The 22,441-nt window shown below is 48.2% G+C and overlaps 1 protein-coding gene across 1 annotated transcript in view; it reads right to left on the reverse strand.

The window, feature by feature from the left end:
- Positions 1–622: 622 nt before the first annotated feature.
- Positions 623–22,441, reverse strand: part of LOC142462944 (membrane-associated guanylate kinase, WW and PDZ domain-containing protein 1-like) — a 118,508-nt gene continuing 96,689 nt past the window's right edge. Inside the window, exons 6-7 of the mRNA XM_075565163.1 lie at positions 2,155–2,359; positions 623–771 (exon numbers count right to left, since the gene is read on the reverse strand). Of these exons, the coding sequence (XP_075421278.1) occupies positions 747–771; positions 2,155–2,359 (230 nt within the window). The 3' untranslated portion in view covers positions 623–746. The remainder of the gene's footprint in view (positions 772–2,154; positions 2,360–22,441) is intronic.

Below are 22,441 nucleotides of genomic sequence, written 5' to 3' on the forward strand. Positions count from 1 at the left end.
TATCTAATTGGAACACCATTTTAGATAAATGCTCGCTAGATTTAATGAGGTTGATTATCACACAACATCAGAAACATCTTAAGGTTTTAGACAAAGAAATAGAAGCACTAAAAAAAAGAATTGGGACCTTTAGATGCAAGTCTACAAAAACAAATTGATTCTTTGGAGAAGAAAATATTATTTCTGTTAAGTCTAAATAGTTTTTGAGAGATCAGAATGATTATACCATGGGAATTGAAAGAACTTGGAATAAAAGTAAACAGAGAAAGGACTCTAAATACAATCCCAAAAGGAGTTACTATTCGGATCACTCTGAAGGTAATGATTCAAGAATCGCAATGTCATGTAAAAAACAGAAGAAAATTCCCTGATGGTGCAGTATTGTGATTGATATGTGATAAATATCAAGGTGCAGTGTGCTGGATACTCACAAGTGTAGAGTGAGCAATGTTCCCATAAAGGTTTCTTTATGTGTGTCAGCCCGTTGGACCGTCAGACAGGTAAGTGGAATGATAAGTGCTGGAGATCTTAAGTGAATAATAAAACGGACATAGTGCAGACTGTACAAAATATCTTTAAAAGTAAGTATATGTGCAATACACTCACATGGTTTTAAAAGGTAACAAGCGTTTAGATCACACAGGTTGGATCTCAGCAATGAATGAGCTGTTCTCTGTCCCCCCTCTGCCTCGGCAGGCGTGCGTGTCACCAGTGCGTCTCACCCTAACCGGAAACCGGAAGTGACGTCATCTGCTCTGGGGGACGCCGATCCTGTGGGAGTTTTTCTCATCAGCCTCACTCTACGCGTTTCTCCGTATTGCGGTTTCTTCAGGACACTGTGTATGCTTTAATAAATCTCTTTATTTTGGAAATCCGTGTGCCCCATCTTCATTCCTTTTTGTATGCCGTGGATTGGATGCAGCCGATCGTACATTGATGGGAGCACCGGTAACTGTATCACTCTTTATTATATTGTGGTGTGCAGCATTTACTCCTTGTTATATCCTTACATTATCAGACATATTGCACTATTTGTGGTGTGTTTGTTTTTTCATATGTATGCGCTCCCCTTCTACTTGGATAACTGACATAATAACCGGAACAAACATCGGGTTGGGGGGGTAAATAGTGCAGCTGTGTAAAGTGCAATAGTAAAGGAGGGCAGGAGGAGACGTATGAAGGGATAATCATAAACAAGTACAGTGAGCCTGTGTAAGCTTCTACTGTATGTGCCTCACATGGAAAAAACTCAAAGACTGAGACCCTATGAGGGGTCAAAGAGTTCCTAGAAAGTACACTAGCAAAATACCACCCAAAAGTTACAGAAAACAAAAATATCAATGTACAGTGTAAAGAACCACGTGGGCTAGTACTTAGTTATGATAATATAGCTATTAAACTAAGAGGTTTTATGTAGAAATCTACAGTACACCAAAAGGGATAACATATAATCAACATCAGCAAAATAAATGGGGCGGTAAATAAATAGTTCTATAATTTGCACATAATGGATCTCTGGATAGGGGTCCTTGTATCCAGGCAACCAGGGGTGCTGAAAGATCCAGATAATCCAAGGAGAGGCTTACTACCAATTGGAAGGTGTCCCCAAGTAAATCTGACTGGCAACTGCAAGGTCTGGCTCGTTTAATCATTCTCTCCCTCCCACACCACCCCTCCCCCCCACCCCATTATCTCCTACGGGCCTAAATCCACACAAATCAGGAAAGTGTGGGCAGGTGATTGGGCCAATCGCATGGGCGCCCATGTCACTGACCAACCCTTGTCCCGCCTCAAGGCCATGTGGGACATTTTTGCATTGGCCAATCAGCTGGCCAGATTTACACACAGTCTTCTAACTAGTGCAAGGGAGACGTTCGAGGTGCCACAAGGGTCGCCGCTGGAGCGACATAACAGCACAGAGGCGTCAAAACATTTTTCACTTCAAACGTTTTTGGAGCCTTACTTTTTTTATCTACCTTTAGTGACTTTACTCAAGCAATTCAATCCCTGTAATGTCTTTCATACTACAGAAAATGTATATATATTTATTAGTGTACATTATTACACTTAAAAAGGGCTCCCTCTATCCCTGACCAAATATAGTATGAATATCCCTGACGTTGAATCCTTACAGAAACTTTGCATATGACTTACACTTGTGCTGATTTTACTGCTATTTCTTCTGTAATATTTGTGGTGGTTTCATCCACATCAGCCCATCCTTTGGGTAGACAAACCAGATTCCTGTAGACTTCTATTTCTACTACAGATCCAAAACGAATCTTCCATAATAATTGCTGCAGCTGACGTACGGTCCAGCCGTACACCTCATGCTTCCCAACTTTTATCAGAACGTCGCCTGTAAGGAAAATAATGTATTTGTAGCAGCAATGTAACCAGAATGAGATATTTATGATGTTTCCGCTTAAAAGTCACGTATGTATTGTATATTTTTGGAAGTATATTTTTAAGCCTAAATTTGAAAAATAAATATTTTGGAAAAAAACTTTAAAGTTATTTTAGTAACAGTTTTTGTCCCTTTTTTCTAACAGAAAGGGAACTGAGAATTAGGCTTTTTGCAGCTCAGAAGATCCCCCAGTTTTATTTTTAAACATACTGTACTTAATCGGTGAAGTTACCAGTGTTACCTCCTGGTTTTTAAAGAGGATTAAAATGACCGTCTAAGGCCGCGCACTCATGGTGGCAGCGCGGTTACACGCTACCGTGCGCACTCCTGGAGCCCCAGCTACATGTGCACTTGGCTGCAGGAGATTGGGGAGGCAATTGGGGGCATCACATCACGGGGACGTCACAAAGCTGGTTCACCCTTATTGGCTGAACCAGCTCATGTGACGCTGATGTCCCGCGACTGCAGGCCGAAATGACAAAACAATTTGTTTGTCTGGCCAAAATGTAGCAGTGTCAACGTGCCACATCGCCGCCAGGGGCACCTGGCACTTGAGGAACTGCAATAGGAAAACAGGTAAGAGTTCCGGACGTCCACGGGTACGCAAGCGCGCACATGTAGCGACGCCGCCACCATGAACACAGCCTAACAGGGAGCTACCTCAGCTGATGACATTGTGGCTTCTCATTGTCCCACAGCACTGTGAGATTTGGCTGCCATTTTGTTTCCCCTAAAGGGCGATTTAAAACCAGAAACTTTCCAGTAAGTATCTCAGGAACCAGGGATACGCCAGATGTGAAAACAGTGCGGTTCAGTAAAGAGCACCCCCTGCTTACTATCCTGTTAAAACAATAGTGGGGGGGAAAGAGTGAAAAGAAATGGTAGGGATCCGGCGCAACTGTGCATGACACACTTGAAAAAACTCCTGGATGATCTTCAACAAACTTTATTGCACATCATACACTGGGGCTACACCACGATCTCCCCCTCTACGCGTTTCACCCTCTAGGATAGGGCTTCGTCTCGGAATAACAGAAGGCTGCACACAGGAGCTACTGCACCGACACACTTTATTCGAGCAAATACCCGGTATGTACCTGGCAGATACCTGGAATGCGCCGCTCCTCACCTCTGGCAAGCCCCGTTGCATTTGCCTTCCCAGCCTGGGTTCATGCCTGGCTGATGGGCGGCTGATCTGTTAAATGATAATGATTAGGATTTAATAGGCTGCAATGCTTCGCGTGTCTACCAGATGGCATAAATTCATGAATTGTAATGCAGTATATATATATGTACTGTGCAGTATTGCAGCCAGCGGGAATAAAATGCTTCAATCCCTGCCGGAAAATAACTCAATGCACTCGGGCAGAAAACAGTCACAAACCTCAATACACCCGGGTATACCAGAATTCGTGGGACTAGCCAAGCTCGAATAAAGTGTGTCGCCAGTGTATTGAGGAGAGCAGGTCCCAGACCGGAGATGCTATATAGGTATGGGTTTATTCCCCCTACTCCGGGTAACTTAGTGGCCACGCACAGCTCCCTCTTATATAGCCCTAATTGACTACACTGACACCATAGGTGCACTACTGACCACTGATGCGCTAGACAGTTTTTTTTCCTGGGAAAGAGTGAAAAGACTGTTAACTTTAAGGTCAATTTAAGTGGACCTGAGTATTTTATTGTTTTGCGAGGAACTACTCTTATCAGAAAGTAACCTGACTTGTAAATAACTGGTATATAAAGTTACAATGTAACAGCGCATTGTCCCGTCTTTGTGCTTAAGTTAACATTGCCTTATATGGAAATCTATTTGCAATGTGTGAATCCAGCACTTAATTTATTTTGCATTTCTTTTGTATCTTTCCGGATCTTCACGGTGGATGGCTTCGGATTGAGTTGGATTACGTCGCGGTACGAGAGCTTCCTGATACCCGTGGATTCGGAGGCCCAACGCTTTTAAAGTTAATCAGAACCACAAACAGTACCATTAAGACTTTCAAACCTAGTCCTAGACACCCCATATATACCTGGTTGGGTTGCTGGACTGAGTACATACGCTGGAGGACTTTCCTGTATATCAAGATGCATAATAAAGATCCTTGTTCACTTTTCACCTGCCTGAGTGTCAGTTCCTGGGCAGAGTGGAGTATGTGTGCAGTGGTGGGAACTGATCTCCGGAATACCCTGGAGTCCACTACAGCTGGAGGCGCTGAGTATCATGAGAAGAACTGCAATAACCAGAACCCAAAAGCCTGTCCTGTTCACCCTATAACAACGTGGCAGCTCAAGATTTCCTGCTCCAAACAAGTATGCACCATGACACCCCATGTAGCAGTAGAATTTCCCAGAAACAGGGGGGAAACAGGGCTACATTTGGAGGCGCTGCTGAGATAATAAGGACAGGCTTTTAAGGATCATGCAGCTGATAACCCAGTAGAGGAAGGAGCCGGGCCTCTGAGGCTTCACCAGGGACCCTGGGCACCCACTCGAGTTAAGGAAGGGGGGAGCCTCTCCCTGAGGAGACACCAGGGGGGGGGGGGGGTAGCCTGGACCCTTACCGAAAGAAAAGATGCTGGGGCATACCCTGAGGGCATGATACCAGGGAGCATGGATACCCTTCTTCAAGCTTCTTAAAGAGTAATGAAAATCATAGGGACGGGCCCCTTTCAATTGTTGTTGGGGGACCCTGTGTACCTGTGGTTGTGGGGACAGTGCGTTAGCCTGAAGTTTAATGCATGTTCCAGGGACAGTGCTTTAGTCTGAAGTTTAGGGCATGTTCCAGAGTCTCAAAATGGCATCTACCGCGCGGTGGATGTGTGTGTGTGTGTGCAAAGTCCAAGATGGTGCTCCCGCCGAGAAAACGGGGCCGCATGGGCTGCAGTTCACTGTTTTCAAAAGTTTGCAAAATAAGTTGCAAGCTTTCAGCGCCAAATGAGGGGTGCCGCCCCTTATGCTGATTGGCTCAGGCAGAGTCATCATGAAATGTTACTAGCCCCACCTCTGAGATTCACCCAGGGAGGAGCTAAGTGAGCAACAGCCAATCGGAGCTGATGCTCAGGATGGGAGGAGTCTGCAGAGCAGATCCAAGAGCTCATTCTGCTGAGTGTCAAAGAGAGAGGAGCTGCGATATTATTGAGAGAAATCACCTCAACTATGGCTGCATCTAACGAAGTGCTGGATTTGGAAGTTTCCAACTACTCCCTACCAGGTGGCTACCTGATGGTGAGGATTGGAGGCCAAGTTCACCTGAGATGCCTGTGCAAACACTGTTGCCTGCCTGGTGGCCCTGTCGGCCTGGAGGCACAGTGCCAGCACTGTGGAACCTTCTACTTGCGGCCTGCCAGCCCAGCGCCTGCAGAAGTGTGTGTGTCTACCTCAAGAGCTGTTACCCTGACTGGTGCGGTCTCTTTCAGTTTACCTGCTGCCACGCATGCTGTGGCTCCGTGGGTCCGTGTGCCCTTATTAATGTGGCCGAAGGCTCAAGTGGTCCAGTGCCACCTACAACTACTACCTCAGCTGCTGCTGTGGACCCTGCTGTGGGCCGTGTGCTCTACAACGACCGGTCCAATCCCTGAAGATGGTACCAACGGTCCCAGGATTGCGATCGATTCTTATCCACACTGACGAGGGTGAGTGGCCTGCACAAGGGGTGTCGGAAGTGGGTCCCAAGGTGACCGCGGAGCATGGTAGCTCCATAAGCATGGTCGCCCGGGCGACTGACTCCATAAGCATGGTCGCCCGGGCGACTGACTCGCCCCGGCATCACGTCCTGGTGGAGGTGTCCCCCCTAAGTGAAGAAGAGGATCTCTACCAGGCGGGACCTGCAGAGAAGAGTTCATCGCTTACCTGCTCGTTCCTGTCGAGTTCCGGTCCAGATGCGTCCTTCCAAGAGGCTGTGGAGGTTCCGAACCATTCGGTGAGATCTGCCATCCCCGATGACGCCGATGCTTTCCTGATGCACCTGCGGAGAGATCGAGGGACGTCCCCTACCTGTCTGTGGGTGAGCCGCCACGTTCTTACTTCACAGCGGATCCGGTTGGGGCTTACCTAGATGAGGCGCCGGGTGCGGACTCGTCCAGTGCGCAGCTCGGTGACGAACTTCTGTCTCACTGGAAGTGACGTCATCACTGGCGCGGGGCTTGAGCTGATCCATTGGTCTCGTGAGATTGGCGCAGCCCAGTGACGTCACCAAGATGGTGCCTGCGGAGCCGGTCGCACCACTGCTGGTCTCAGCTGAGGTGAGTGTGGGCCTGCCCATGCAAGATGTCGTCTGACTGGTGAAGGCTACTTCACCAAGAGAGGAGCAGCGTGTCCCTGTACCGACACCGCATCCTGCAGGATTGGGAAGGGGCCATCGTGTTGTAAAGTTCCCAGTTAAAGGCAAAGGGAAGCCCCTTTCCAGAGGATAGTTGATGGACTTGTTAATGCCCCAGTCACAGGTCATAGTGGTTAATGCCCCATCTTCCACTACCATTGTACTGGACATTAAGGACTTTGCTCAGGCCCATTCTGCCCCTACTACTGCCTCATCCTCAACCTGTAGTTCACAGAGGATAAAGTATATAGACCCTACTGTTACATCGTTTGCGTTAACTAAGTTCCCTGATTATACAAATGTAGGAAATTGGGTGAGTGGGAGTTCTGAGGAGTCTGATGGGGACATTCCAGTGTCTAGATGTGTCAAGAGACCTGGAAGTAGAGGGTCATACCACTACTTTAGGAGATCCTCAGGATCTTAGTCTCAGATGTCAGATGTGTCACTATCTTCCTCACCATCTGTTCGCTCAAGCGCATTGTCACTTGTGCGTGTCAGACCTGCATGTGCGGGTGTATTTTCTCCAGACAAATCAGCAGAAGCTCTCCATAAGAGAGAAGGAGAAATCAAGTTATGGGTACACATACCTAAGGGCCCTAATAGTTTGTGACAACGGATAAACCCAAGGATCCGGGATTTTGGGTACTACCCGGCCAGGGAGCTGGTCGTAAAGTCATTAAGTTAAGTAGAGCTGACCGGGCCATAAGAAAGAGGTTCCGGCAGTCCCATGGTTACAAGTTCCCTTATGTTCCTGAGCCCATAATGCAGGAGATAGAGGATAACCAACATGAGTGGCTAAAGGTAGCAGTCACAGACTATCTTCAGGCTAAGACCAGTTATAAGAAGTTCATAACTGACTCCCTTAATTGTTCAATCCTGAAGAAATGGCTCATAGGGACGCATACCTTTATGGATAGAGTAGAGGTTCGCCAGCAAGCAGGTGCCCCTAAGGTGTATTCTGTATGGGTGGAAGATTTTGATGGATGGCCTGTTCAGAAGTCAGATCCTAGATATTATTTATAGTTCCCCCATCTGGTTAACCGTTATGTTATGTCATCACTATAGTCATGTATATAATATTAATAAATTTGGTGTCATCTTGACGTTTCCAGGATGACGGATGGTGACCCAAATTTGGACCCCAAGTGAGGGCGTTGGGAATTTCACCCAGGGGAGAGTTTAACATAGTACTGTAAGTCAATTCTACCTGTCTTTCACACTGTTACGTAAGCCCCTAGTCAGTTTAGGGCAGTAACAGGTTAAATCTGTGGGCTCTTGACACCCTGCAGGCTCCTCTTTGATGGACAGGAGTGAGGTGATGACTCATGGCCTGTGTGTAGCTTATCATGGATAGGTACAGTTCATGGGCCCGCCCCTGCTTCCTGAGAAAGAGGAGTGTCTAAAAGTTAGTTTGTTAGTCTTGCTCTGGAGAGAGAAGAGAGAGCCTGGGCTGTCAGTCTCTCCCATTGCGAGGATGACCTGGCCCACTCCAGGCTCAGGCCTGGAGAATATCAAGACTCATTACCCCTACTATTGGGGTAGCCAAGTCTGAGCACTCGACCTCCCAGTGTCCACAGAAGCCAACCCACCCAATGTATGTGTGACAGCGCTCCCCCAACCGTGTGTAAAAGTTGGTGCACTTGTAGGTGTACAGTAGGTGTGATACCTGCCGGTACTCCAGCACCCGGTAGCGCAGACTGAAGATAAGGGGGCCGTTCGGTCCCATGCCATTGTCATCAGTGATGAGTCCACCTCAACGTGGTGTGGTATCTGGTTGGAGTTTCCCACCGTGATGAGAGTCTCTAGTCTTGCGGTGGTGGTCTGGTCTCAGACCACAGGCCGCAACTGCTGCACGGCGTTCTGCTGTGTCCCTGACACTAATGATGCTAAGTGGGGCAATGTCCCTGTCTAAGGAACCTGACCCTATAGCAGCCACAAGCTATGTGATAGTAGGGCCTAGCTGGGGCCTAACAGGGGGGTCTCTGGCCTAGTGCAGAGGCCTACTGACACCCTGCACCTACAACCTTACCCTCTGATGTCCCAGCTCCGACTGGCGGGGTCTCCTCAACTTGCCAAATGTATCCACTAAGTTGCAGGGGGATCCGGCCGCACAATTGGCTGCTGCAGCTCATGTGTCTAGCAGCCCCAAGGGCTGCTGGGGATTGTAGTTCCCCTGCGGAGTACTCATTGTAATGGATGCCTCTGTGTACCTCTCTGGCAGGCGCAAGGTGCACCAAGATGGCCACCACAACATAAACCTTCTTCGTTAACTCCCTCTGGGAAGTTATTATCAGGAGCGTGAGGCTCAGGCTCCCTCATTGGAGGTACTACAGTCTCTGAAAAGTCTCTAGTGGGTGTGAAACAAGGACTCATGGGGTCCAGAGGAGGGCTCATTGGAGCCACTGGAGTATTTGTATGTGGCCTGAGCCCATTACCCATACTCCTTCGGGAGGTGCCCCTTCATTTCTGGGTGCCCTTTGAGAGGGCCCTTCCATAGGATGCTCAACTGTTTCGTTTACTGTTTCTTCATTTCCTTCAGATCTTTACTGCTCACTGTCCAATGGTGTGGTCTCTATTTCTGGCTCGTCATCCTCCTCTTGTGGGATAGGCAGGAGATGATTGCGGTGCCAGACCTTTACCTGGCCATCCGCGTCTTTTATGCAGTAGAATGGGAGGCCCAGTGTAACAAGGGAGTTATCCCTGTTCAGGTAATGTGCCTCTAATCCAGCAGTGTGGTGGTTAACTGCTGGTAGTCAATTAACAAACACCACCTGCCTGATTAGATTGCTTAGAAAAGCCTGTCTTTTGAGACATGAAGTGAGACTCCTTAGCTCACACCTGAGCTGAACTTGGAGACAGAGCAGAGATTCCTTAGTCCACAACTGGGCTGAACCAAGGAAGGACAGATGTCTTGAGCGACAAGCTGACCACAAGACAAAGGGGACAAGATTTAACCTGGAGCCTGACATTTCCTGTGCACACAAGGGTGCGGTTCCAAAAGAGCAGAGAAGCTTCCCCTACAGCTGCCAAGCTAACAGATAAGACTTTCATTTATAAGACTTTTTATATCTGTTCATTTCATGCTATATGTTTGGGGCTGGGAGACATGCTTATCTAAAGGGAGTTGTGGACTGCATGGTATTTCACTAGAAATACTCCCAAGTGAATAGAAGCTCTGTTTACCCCTTGTTTGGATGGTTTCCTGATGTTAAGGAAACAGGTGCAATAAAAGCCTTATTAAATTTCACCATAACCAGTCTCCCTTGCATACCTCTGTGAGCGTCCGCCTACATATGATGTCCGAAGTGGGACGAGAGGTGGTCTTTGAAGTTAGAAGGGACCGAAGTTGGCTGTGAAATTTTTTTTGTGCTTTTTTTGTCTACAAACAGTCTGAGCAACATAAACAAAAAAATCTCATGCAGCAGAGACCAGAATTAAAGTGATACACACCCAGGCAGGAAATCTAACCTGCACTGAAACTTACAAAACCACAGATGGACTCTTTTCCCCAATCCCAAGAAGAGAGAGAGAGAGACTGCTGAAGCAGGTAAACCTTATTTGCCTATCACAATAAAGTGTAATATGGTCATTGAAATAGGGGGTTTGCCTTCCAGCCATAGTCAGGGTTCAAGAAGTGAGTTAGCCCTCAAAGGGATAGGCGTTTTTTGTTTTCAAATGTTTAGCTGAAGCAGTGAATACAGATGGTGACCCACGAGCAGTACTGATTCTGCAAGTAAAGGCTGCCACACCGCATAGGAATACCAGTTGTGAATGGAGTATATGCAGAAAAATGTGAAAATTGATGCAAGACTGTGCTGAAGCAGGGAAATTTTCAGTAAACAAGTGCTGAAGGTAAAATTGCCTACTAAAAAAAAAAAAAAAAAAAAGGATTTGCTGAGCTGTGTAAAAGGTATCCCAAAGTGTGAAGAGTGAATGTCATAATACCCAAAGTTGAGACTGAACTCAAGCAGAAAATCACATTATTTGGCTGAAGCAGAGAGATTGGACCTAGCAAGTAAATGGTGTAAAGCAAATAGACTTTTTTACCTGACAACTGCACATCCTGTATACCTGATGAGAGAAAATGTGTGCACAGTACTGCTGATATTGTAAACTTACCCATGAGAGAATAAAAAAGTCTACAGAGATGCCTGTGAGAGCTATGACCTCTACAAGCAAAGTAGGCCCACCTGTAGGACTACCACAATTGAGGGTTCTAGCAAATACAGTGGCAACAGCTGCAATAGCGCCTCCTGAGGTCAGGAAGAAAATTACACCTGATAGCCCCAAAATGGAGGACAAGATGCAGCGTTCCTGTAATGAACCCTACCCCACGGAAGAGTGGCCCTTCCAGTCCGATGAGGAGCAAGACATCTCTTATGGGGAACCCAAACCGAGTCTCACCCACAAAACACCCCAAGAATGGTGGGGGTGCCTGAACACAGTACGAACCGAAAAGACCGTTCCCTATGATGACAAATATGATTGGCAGGAGAAAGAGCGGGAGCAGTGGATCACGAATATTTCCGTCAGCTGTTACAGTAGCAAGAAAAGCCAGGGGGATCCAGTGACGCTGCTAAAATTTCGAATTAAGATGGAGACCCCAGTATCCCTGAGGGGACGGTGTCATCCAAAACAAAAAGGCAAAAAAAGAAAAGCGGTTCTTCACTTACCGTGGAAGGAACAGACACGTCCGCAGATCCTGTGGAGAAAAAGGGGGACCGAGATGCCCTGCAGCCTAGAGAAAATGGAGAATTCGTCCCGCGGTTAACCGAATATCCAGAGGGCCCAAGGCAGAAGTCGTGTACCCCAAAGAAGTGTCTGTCCGGTGCCAATAGTGAGGAACCCCCAACCAACCATCCCAGGGAAGCGGAGCCGGAACCAGTGAGTGTCGATCCCTTGACCAGCCCTGAGGATGCCCTGAAAAATGCCAGGCGTGTCTGTGATCGGCACCTGGAAAATAACGTGAAGCTACAGAAAGATGTGCTCACAATGTACTCTTTGGCCAGGACAGAATTGGACGATCTCAAGACTGAGCTAGATACTGCAATCGCTACTATTTCCGCCATGGATGAAAAGAAGAGCCAATGTGATATAATTATGGCTAAGCTGAAGCGGAAATATGAGGAGGCACTGAAGCAGATGACAGTTTTCCAGCAAGAGGTTCACACTCTTCGCATAGAGCTGAATGCCTCACAACAGGAGGTCAACAGTGTCCGGACAGACGTAGACATATCTCAGAAAGAGGTTCATACACTCCGCAGAGCACTGGATGCCTCACATCATGAGACCAACAGCTGTCACACAGACCTGGAAGTTTCCAGAAAGGAACTACACAGTCTCACTGAGGAGCTGGACATTTCTAAAGAAATGATTGTCAATCTTAATACAGATCTCCAAGTCTCTCAGAAGGAGCTTCAGACCCTCAACCTAGAGAAGGAAGTCTCACGCCAGGAGACTGTCATTCTCAAAGCAGATGTGCGTAAATGGAGGGCGGACTGCAAGGAGGCCCTGAATAGTACAGAGACTGAAAAAGGAGAAAATTTAAGATTAAAAAGAAAAAAATTAAAACTCAAAGAAGAACATTTTCATTTGACAAACGACGTCAAGGAAAAGAATGAAAAGCTGCACGAGCTTAAAGAAATAAATAGACTTTTGGAAGGTGAGAAGTTTGAAGGAGAGCACCGACTGCAGAACCAACTGCAAGGTCTGCATACTGTGACAGAAACCAGGGGATGGTAATAAATTCCATATATAGGGCTCCCAGGATACTGAACAGTTTCTATCCTGTTTGGCCTGGGAGTGCAGCCTTATAATACATGCACTCCATCCCACAGTTTGGCAAGCGCTAGAACTGAGGGATGAGAGATCCAGACCAGAGTTTGTCTGCTGCCTGATTTCTGTCACCTGTCATGCTAATTAGAAATCAGGTATGTAAGACTGATTTCCTGTTTGCTCTCCCCTCTCCCAAAGAGCCTGGAGGCTGGAAGGCTGCTGAACTACAGAGGGGAGAAGCCTCTTCCCCAAACAGGTTCAATCATTCTGTTCATTTGTCTAAGACTGCAAAAGTACCTTGTTTAGTTGTTGGGAGTGGAAAAGCCACTTCCAACCCTGAGTCAGGGATATCTAAGTTAAGTTATCGCTCAGGTGAGCAGCTTTTGTTTTTGATCTGTTTCTGTTGTATGCACTGTGGCAGTCTCAGTGCCTGGGACTGAATAAACCAGGCATAGCCTGTTTAAAGGAACAGTCCGTGACGCCTCATCATTTAACCTACCCTAAAAGACCGTGTTCTAACAGTCCCGGACAAACGACGGAGCCCCGGAGTAAGCTGTTTGTCACAATACGCACCTCGAGAAGGCCGAGGAGAAGCAGCGAACTCTGCAGGTAGACAATCTGCAGGCTGTTAAAGAAATTCAAGTGCTGCAGGATTACCCAGTATGTCCCCGCAAAGCAGCATGAGAAACTGAAGGCTACCCTGAGCATCACCAAAGCATCGCTAGAGGCCAAGCTTAGAACCCAGGTGACCCGGCACAAAAGGAAGCACAAGAAGGTCCAGAAACTAAAACAAGTAACTGTGGCCCGAGCAAAGAAATTCATAGCGCTTCAGAATGCAATAAAAATGTGGAAGCAAGCTCAGAGAAAGCAAAGCGTGCAGATAAATTTCCTAAGAAGAGACTTGCAAGTCGCACTCAAAAAACAGGGATCTCTCGCGGATGAGATGAAAGTTCTACAAGGACAAGTATTGACCCTGACTAAGCGTCAGTGTCCCACAGCCACAAAAACCCATGAACACAAGGGTACAGTGAGAGCTGGGAATACCGCTCGTCTGAAAGACAAGGTTGCAAAATTTGAACCACCTAAACAAGCACTAGCAAAACCTTCAGCCACCCAACAGGCAATAAAAGAAGGTACACGTGCTGAATCAAAACCAGAAGAATCCTTAACTGATGAAGCTGAAAAGATGGGACATTCTCTGGAAGTGGGTGTGGAATTACAACTTAATCCCAAAGAGGCTGAACAAGCAACCCAATTGAGTGGGATACGGGCAGAGAGACAGCTTCAAGAGCAGAAAACTCAAAGGGCTGTTTTTAAACGCTCTGCAACTACTGCCATACAGTCTGCCTACAATAAGACGAGCACCCGACGCGAGGGAAATCTCATGACCGCGCACATAGCAAAAAGACTATACTTAGAAAAAGGCCTCCTTGAGCGACTGAGGAGTGCTGATCTCAAGCACCTTCGGGAGGAGACACGAATAAACTGGAGAAAGGGCTCCAATCCCAGCGGAACTGAGGGTTCTCTTCCTCCATCCACTCTCATTCAAGTCACAGAGATATCTCGAATGAGAGTGGAAGGATGGGCTTTGGCCGTAGCAAGCCCGAGCTTCCCACAAACAGGGGAGGAATGTAACAGGGGAGTTATCCCTGTTCAGGTAATGTGCCTCTAATCAAGCAGTGTGGTGGTTAACTGCTGGTAGTCAATTAACAAACACCACCTGCCTGATTAGATTGCTTAGAAAAGCCTGTCTTTTGAGACAGGAAGTGAGACTCCTTAGCTCACACCTGAGCTGAACTTGGAGACAGAGCAGAGATTCCTTAATCCACAACTGGGCTGAACCAAGGAAGGACAGATGTCTTGAGCGACAAGCTGACCACAAGACAAAGGGGACAAGATTCTAAACCTGAAGCCTGACATTTCCTGTGCACACAAGGGTGCGGTTCCAAAAGAGCAGAGAAGCTTCCCCTACAGCAGCCCAGCTAACAGATAAGACTTTCATTTATAAGACTTTTTATATCTGTTCATTTCATGCTATATGTTTGGGGCTGGCAGACATGCTTATCTAAAGGGAGTTGTGGACTGCATAGTATTTCACTAGAAATACTCCCAAGTGAATAGAAGCTCTGTTTACCCCTTGTTTGGATGGTTTCCTGATGTTAAGGAAACAGGCGCAATAAAAGCCTTATTAAATTTCACCATAACCAGTCTCCCTTGCATACCTCTGTGAGCATCCGCCTACACCCAGCATCTGTGATTCGGCCTCGAATACCCCATTGTGCCAACAGTCGGCCAATTTGTGTTTGCCGGAGATCCCAAGGTTACGGAGAACACACATTTTCCGATGTCGGACCTTATGGTCGTAGCGCCTTTTTGTTATTGGCATTCAGATGAGCGGAAGCTTTCTCTGCTAGCTGGTATGGCTTGTTGCAGAATTTTTTGAAGCCGCTGTACGAATCTGAAGTGCTATCCTATTGGGTACCCCATCGGTCGAAACCCTCAGACGTATGTCTACAGGAAGCCGAACATTAAGAAGTAGGGAATTAACCCCGTAGATTCGTGGCGGGTGCAGTTATAGGCGTGCACCAGAGATTCCACATGCTTACTCCACTCGCTCTTCTGAGAGACGTTCATGGTGCCAAGCATGACGAGGAGGGTCCTGTTGAACTTATCCGGAAAGGCGTCTCCCTCTGGATGGTAAGGGGTCGTTCGGGACTTGGTGATGTTGAGCAATTTCAACAACTCCCTGATGAGTTTACTTTTTAAGTCCTGCCCTTGATCTGAATGTAGGCAATTGGGTAGGCCATAGTGTATGAAGTACTACTCCCACAGAATCTTCATCACCATGATGGCCTTCTGGTCTTTGGTGGGGAAGGCTTGAGCATAGCCGGTGTAATGGTCTGTGATAACTAGCACGTTGCTGATGCCTCGGGTGTCTGGTTCGATGCACAGAAAGCCCATGCATACAAGGTCCAGAGGACCCGAGCTCTTCAGCTGGGCCATTGGAGCAGCTCTGGTGGGAAGGGTCTTGCATTCGATGCACAAAGAGCAGCGGCAGCAGTGGTGTTCTACCAACTCTCGCATGCGTGGCCAGAAGAACCAGTCTCGGATTAAACCGATGGTCTTGTCCATGCCAAGATGCCCATGTTCATCGTGTAGTGATCTAAGGAACATGTGCTGCAGGTTCCTCGGTAGAACCAGTTGTCTTCTATCTGGGTGGTTATGGTATTGAACCACCCGATTGTTACGATTGTGCTCGCCACAAACCGGGACCGGACCGCGGGGCTGAGGTAGGGTTATATAATCACCGACCTTAGTCCGCGCAGACTGATCCGGAGTGCGCAGTTCGTAGTCGTACGTAGCAGGGTCAGGATTGGAGAAGGCAGCATCGTCGTTATTCAAGCAGGAGTTCGGCAACAGGTAGTCAGGAGTTCCCCGCTTCAGCTTAGGAGCTTGAGCGCGGGAGTGGCCTCTTCGTGAGGAGCGGCCTCGGCCCATGACGCCAGTCTCAGCAGGGGGAGACAGCAGGCTGGCCGAGGTACACCGCAGGGCAGCGTCAGGAAACCAACGCTTCAGCACAGAAGTCAGGAACGGGCCCCCGCATGGAACTAGCAGCAGGCCTCAGGAAACAACGCTTCAGCAGAGAAGTCAGGAACGGGCCCCCGCATGGAACTACCAGCAGGCCTCAGGAACTAGGGACAAGAACCAGAAAGGTTAGTACACCAGGATAGAAGCCAGGGTGGCTTGTGGCAGAGACAGTAACGTCCAGGGTAGGAATTTATGCTCGGCACTGTTTCAGTGCCAAAACCCAGGATAAAAAGGGCGGCGATCCAATCACAGGAGGAGGGTGTGTGAGTATTCCTCCAATGATGAAGCACAGGGCAGAAGCTGCAATGAGAGGCAGCACATGTGCCATTGATTGCCAGAGGAAGCTTTTGCAAATGCAGAAGTCTGCAAAACCTATAATCAAAGCCAGGAGCGGATTCCTGACAGTACCCACCCCTTCAGGTGAGACCTCCGGACGAACAGGGTCCATCACAGATTTGGGAGACATGGAGTTGTTTCTAAACCTTCTTAGGCGAGAGGTGGCTTTGAAAGCCCATGGTTTGTTGGGATTCCTTAAAGTACCCCCACCACTGGGTGAGAAGCCTGGGTGGACAGGACCATTCATAGGTCTGGGAGACATTGAGTTGTTCCTGAAGTGTCTCTGGCGAGATTTAGGTCCAAAATCAAGGTGTACATTGGCAAGTGCCGCAAGGGACAGTGGTGGCACTGCGGTTTTTGGTACATGGGCAATGGGACCAGTGGACTCCGGAATAGGGACATCAGAAGGGCAGCAGCCAGGTGTCCGGTGCATAGTAATAATCCAAGAATACGGGACACAGGGCACTGATTGTCGGACAAAAATTACATTGGGGAATTCGGGGCAGACAATGGCCTTGGTGGAATCAGCATGTAAGAAGTTGCGAGAGTCTTTAGCTCCCCCGGAATTCAGGGTGGTGGTTAGTGAGGGTATAGGGTGGGCGGGTTCACTGCAAGATATTGGAGCAGTAGTCTTGATACGAACCAGGCTTGTAATCCCAAGCAATTCGAGAGAGCTGGTAGTAGTGTTTACGTAATTGTTGGTTGTGGTACATGCAGTTGCAGGATCCGCATGGCCTTAAACCCCCAGGGTGCCTTCAAACACAGTGTCCACACCTGATGGGATATTCCCCCAAAAGTACTGAGGTGCTCCTGGGCACTCGACCTCCCAGTGTCCACAGAAGCCAACCCACCCAATGTATGTGTGACAACACAACACACGCCATCGTCATCAGCGATGAGTCCGCCTGCACGTGTGGCTTGGTATCCGGTTGGAGTGTCCCACCGTGATGAGAGTCTCTAGTCTTGCGGTGGTGGTCCGGTGGTCCCAAATCACAGGCTGAACTGCTGCGCAGCGTTCTGCTGTGTCCCTGACACTAATGATTAAGTGGGTTAATGTCCCTGTCTAAGGGGTCTGTCCCTATAGCAGCCACAAGCTATGTGAGAGTTGGGGCCTAGATAGGGCATAAAAAGGGGTCTCTGGCCTAGTGCAGGGGCCTACTGACACCCTGCACCTACACCCTTACCCTTTGATGTCCCAGCTCCGACTGGCGTGATCTCCTCAGTGCGCGAAATGTATCCACTAAATTGCCAAGGGGGAGCCCAGCAGGAGACCTGGCCATATATATATACAGTATAAGCACTCTGCTGTGCAAACCCCAGCGCTTCATAGGCTGCATCCATAGATAGGCAGACCGTGCGGACGTGTCCGAATGCTGAGCGATCAGACTGCCTAAAGGCAGTGATCGCGTCAAAACGGTGTGCAGGCGCATGAGCGCGTAAGCGGGAGGAGGCGCGCGATGCACGGGAAAACGGATTTCTCGTGCAATAGGGCGGTCACGTGAGCGGTTTGCCCAATGAGGGCGAACCAGCTCCGTGACATCACTGGCCCGCCCATAGACATGCCCCCGGATGGCACGCGCACTAAGGCCAGAGAAAGCACCCGCTTTCCCTCAGCCTCCGCGCGCCTCCGCACGGCTGCAGTGTCTATGGACGCAGCCTTACAGAGCGCACGCGCTCAAGGAGAACTTTGAATGTTTCCATGGAGCACTGATTCTCCTCACCTGTCTCCTGCACCATTCACAGCCTATCCCTGCCTCCGTTGTTCACACACCTCTGCTCCTCCCCTCTGTTCCATTGGTCTCCTTCTGCTATATATGCTCAGCTAGTCCATTCACACTTTGACTGAGCATAGATCAGGTTGCCATGTGTTCCCATTCCCTGTGTCTGCCTTGTGCTTCCCTGTGTTTCTACCGTGCTGTACTTTGCCTGTGTACCGACCCGGCTAGAGTTTGGACCGCTCTCTGGATACTGACCCCGGCTTGACCTTGACCTTCCACTCTTCTCCATCCCTGACCACGGCTAAAAGGACTACGACCATTCTCCTGGCTCCAACCCTAGAACACGGCACATTGGACTTTAACTATTATCCTGGCACCTACCTACGACCTTAGCAAGAACAAAGACTAACCCTCTTTCTCCAATCCAGACCCGGCTTTCCTGACTATCCACCTTCCAGGCGTGCCACCGCTGCTGTGGGTGCACAGTGTCATACTTTCCCACCTCAGTACCGGGTTCCCGCCTTGTTCGGGGTGAGCGCAAGTGTGACAGTATGCTCAGCCCAACGAATGTGGACCCCACTGAGGTGGGCAAAGCAAGCCCCCTCGACCGCCTTTTTCGGTTAGAGGCGCAAGTCAATGTATTAAACCAAATTTTTGCGAACTTTTCTTTACAATAGCAGACAACCAGAGATCTGAGGCCAGCAGCCACTTCTGCACCCATTCCGGAGCAAACCATGTTCGCTGAACCACACCTCCCTACGCCTAACCGCTATGCTGGTGACCCCCACGAATGCAGAGGATTCCTTAATATGTGCGAAATTCAATTAGAATTAACCCCGTCTCGTTTTCCCTCTGCTAGATCTAAAGTGGCTTACATTATCGCCTTGCTGACCGGTGACGCCTTGGCCTGGGCATCTCCCGTCTGGGAACAAAGAGCAGAGATCACTTAGGATTATCCTCACTTTATAAAAGAATGTAAGCAAGTTTTTGATACCCCAGGTCGCAAGATCACTGCAGCATCTTCTCTTTTCCATATCGCTCAAGGTCTCCAGCCAGTCGCCAAATACGCCCTGGAATTCAGGACAATCTCAGCAGAGACAAATTGGAATGATGAGGCCTTGTCGGCGGCCTTCTGGCAGGGTCTAAAGCAAACCCCGCAAGGATCAATTGGCCACCCAGGACAGACCTACTAAACAAGAGGATCTCAATGCGGTATGTATCCGTGTTGACCAGCGTCTCTAAGAGAAAGACTGAACGCCCTAATTCTCGGCCCCCTCCGGCCAGATCTTCTATCCATAATCTTGTTCCTTTAGATTATTCTCTATCCAATGATCCTGAACCTATGCAGCTCGGAAACTACCTATAATCTCCTACTGAGAAACAAGGCCAGCGGGACAGCGGCCTTTGTCACTATTGCGCCCATCCTGGTCATCAGTTAGCCCATTGTCCACTCAAGCCGGGAAATGCCAACGCTCTAATGTGGTATAAGGGGGTCACATTGGGTGCTATTTCTTCTTCTCAGGAAAATCTGCCAAGCCGGATCATGCTACCCGTTTTTCTTAAAGGTGCCAAATTACAGGTTACTATATCCGTCTTCATTCATTCTGGATCAGGTGGTAATTTTATTGACCAAGACTTCGCTCTAAGGAACAAGATCCCACTTCTCCAGAAATCTGTACCTATCGGGTTGGAAGCCATCGACAGACGTCCTCTCCAGCCGGCCTTTATCTCTTTAAAGACCTGCAACTTCTCCCTTGTTACTAAGGACGGATATAAGGAAGAGATCTCTTTGGATGTTATTCATACACCATCCGTTGAGGTAGTCTTGGGTCTTCCCTGGCTTCAGCGACACAACCCACAGTTGGATTGGACCAATAAAAGACCCATACTCTGGAGTCCCCAATGTCTCAAGTCTTGTTTCAGTTCAAGGCAACAGATCTGCGGGGTAAACATTCCTAAGGATGACAAAAACAGCTGTTGCAGAGTATATGCAACCACACACGCTGGTTCTCTTGATAAGGCTTATTTATTGAGCCTTAAAACATACAGCACACAAAACAAAATAGCTTCTCTTCAGCAAACAAAAACAAAATAGCTTATCTTCAGCATAGAAAACAAGACAGCTTCTCTTCAGCATTCAGGACACAGACAGTTATCACACATGTACTTTGAAAACAGATCTTATAGCAGTAATTTCTTCAGTATTTCAGTCCTGTATCCTGACCAGCTAGCCTGCATGTGTGTACAGCCTGCAGGTTTTAAAACACCTTGATTATGCAACTGGAGTCAGACTAATTAAGCAGCCCTTCTCAACTGAAACTTAACCTCGTCACTGCTGCACTGTAAGCCTAAACACACATTCCTCCCGTTAGTGTGTGGCTGGGGCCACGCACAGCTGAAGCCCGATAATCCACCCCTTCTCTAGAAAAGAAGTCAGCATTTGCATTTTCTTTTCCTGGCCTGTGCTGAATCTCAAATGAGAAGGGTTGGAGGGCCATATACCACCTGGTCAATCTAGCTTTGGAATCCTTCATACTATTTAACCACTTCAATGGAGCATGGTCCGTCACCAGAGTAAAATGAACTCCTGCCAGGTAATGCCTCAAAGCGTCGATTGCCCACTTTACTGTGAGGCACTCCTTCTCAATCACTGAGTAGTTTTTTTCCCTCTGGAACAATTTCCTACTCAGAAAAAGGATCGGATGTTACACTCCCTCAAACTGTTGTGACAACACTGCCCCTAGCCCTATCTATGATGCCTCGGTTTGCACTACAAAAGACCTGTTGAAGTCTGGGCTTCCAAGGATGGGACCCTCTGATAGACACCTTTTTTATGTCCTCAAAGGCTCTCTGACACTCCCTTGACCATACCACTTGTGTAGGGGCACACTTTTTTGTGAGGTCCGTTAATGGGGCTGCAACTTCCGAGTAGTTGGGGATGAACCGCCGATAGTACCCTGCTAAACCCAGCAGAGATCGTACCTGCATTTTTGTTTGGGGGGTCGGAACTTCTTTCAGGGCAACTACCTTGTCGGCTAGTGGCCTTACTTTTCCACCTCCCACTGCATACCCTAAGTATTTGGTTTCCGCCTTACCTAAGGCACATTTCTTAGGGTTAGCTGTGAGCCCGGTCTCTCTTAGAGATTTGAAGACCGCTTTCAGCCTATTTAGATGGGCCCGCCAGTGTTTATTATAAATGACAATGTCATCTAGGTAGGCTGCAGCATAAGCCCTATGGGGTCTCAGCACTTTATCCATGAGTCTCTGAAATGTGGCTGGGGCTCCATGCAGTCCAAATGGCATTGTCACAAACTGGTATAAACCCATGGGAGTGGCAAAGGCTGTTTTGCATTTGGACTTTTCCTCTAAAGCTATTTGCCAGTATCCTTTTGTTAAGTCCAGCGTGGATATATATTCCGCGTTACCAAGGGCGTCAATTAACTCGTCCACCCTTGGCATCGGATATGCGTCAAACTTGGATACCGCATTGACCTTTTGGAGGTCCACACAAAATCTTACCTTCCCATCGGGTTTAGGGACCATAACTAGTGGACTACACCACTCACTGCATGATTCCTCAATCACTCCTAAGTGTAACATTTCTTGTACCTCCTTCTCTACCAGGGCCCTACGACTTTCAAGCAACCTACTGTACAAGGACGGGAACGTACTTTTACCCCAGGTGCTGTCTCGATCGCATGTGAAATTAAATTAGTTTTCCCTGGCAAATCAGAAAAAACATCATGGAATTGTGTAATTATTTCTAACAAGTCCCCTTTTTGTTCAGAAGACAACTGTCTACCCATTGGGATTTTATCGTCACCCACGATGTTCTCCCGTGGGAGCTGAGCACCCAAGTCTGTTTCCTCCTCACCAGGTGGATGAATAGAGACCGCTGCATCTTCCAGGGTTTCAGCAAGTTCACATGGTAAATTTCTTTGCCCTTCCTGGACCCTGGTTGAGCGATCTCGTAATCCACATCACCCGTGCGGCGGAGTACTTCGAATGGGCCCTGCCATTTGGCTAGTAGTTTGCTCTCACAACTGGGTAACAACAACATCACCTGATCTCCTGGGTGAAACACTCTCATACGAGCATTTTGATTGTAATGTCTCTCTTGACTGTCCTGGGCTGATCTAAGATTCTCCCTAGCAAAATGCCCGACCACATCTAGGCGCTTCCTAAGGTCCAATACATATTGCAGGGTATTCTTAGAAGGGGACCGCTGTTCCTCCCAGGACTCCTTTAGGAGGTCTAGGATACCCCAGGGTTGGCGGCCATACAGCAGTTCAAATGGAG

This window comes from Ascaphus truei, chromosome 11 (genome assembly GCF_040206685.1).
Source record: "Ascaphus truei isolate aAscTru1 chromosome 11, aAscTru1.hap1, whole genome shotgun sequence".
Lineage (NCBI taxonomy): Eukaryota > Metazoa > Chordata > Amphibia > Anura > Ascaphidae > Ascaphus > Ascaphus truei.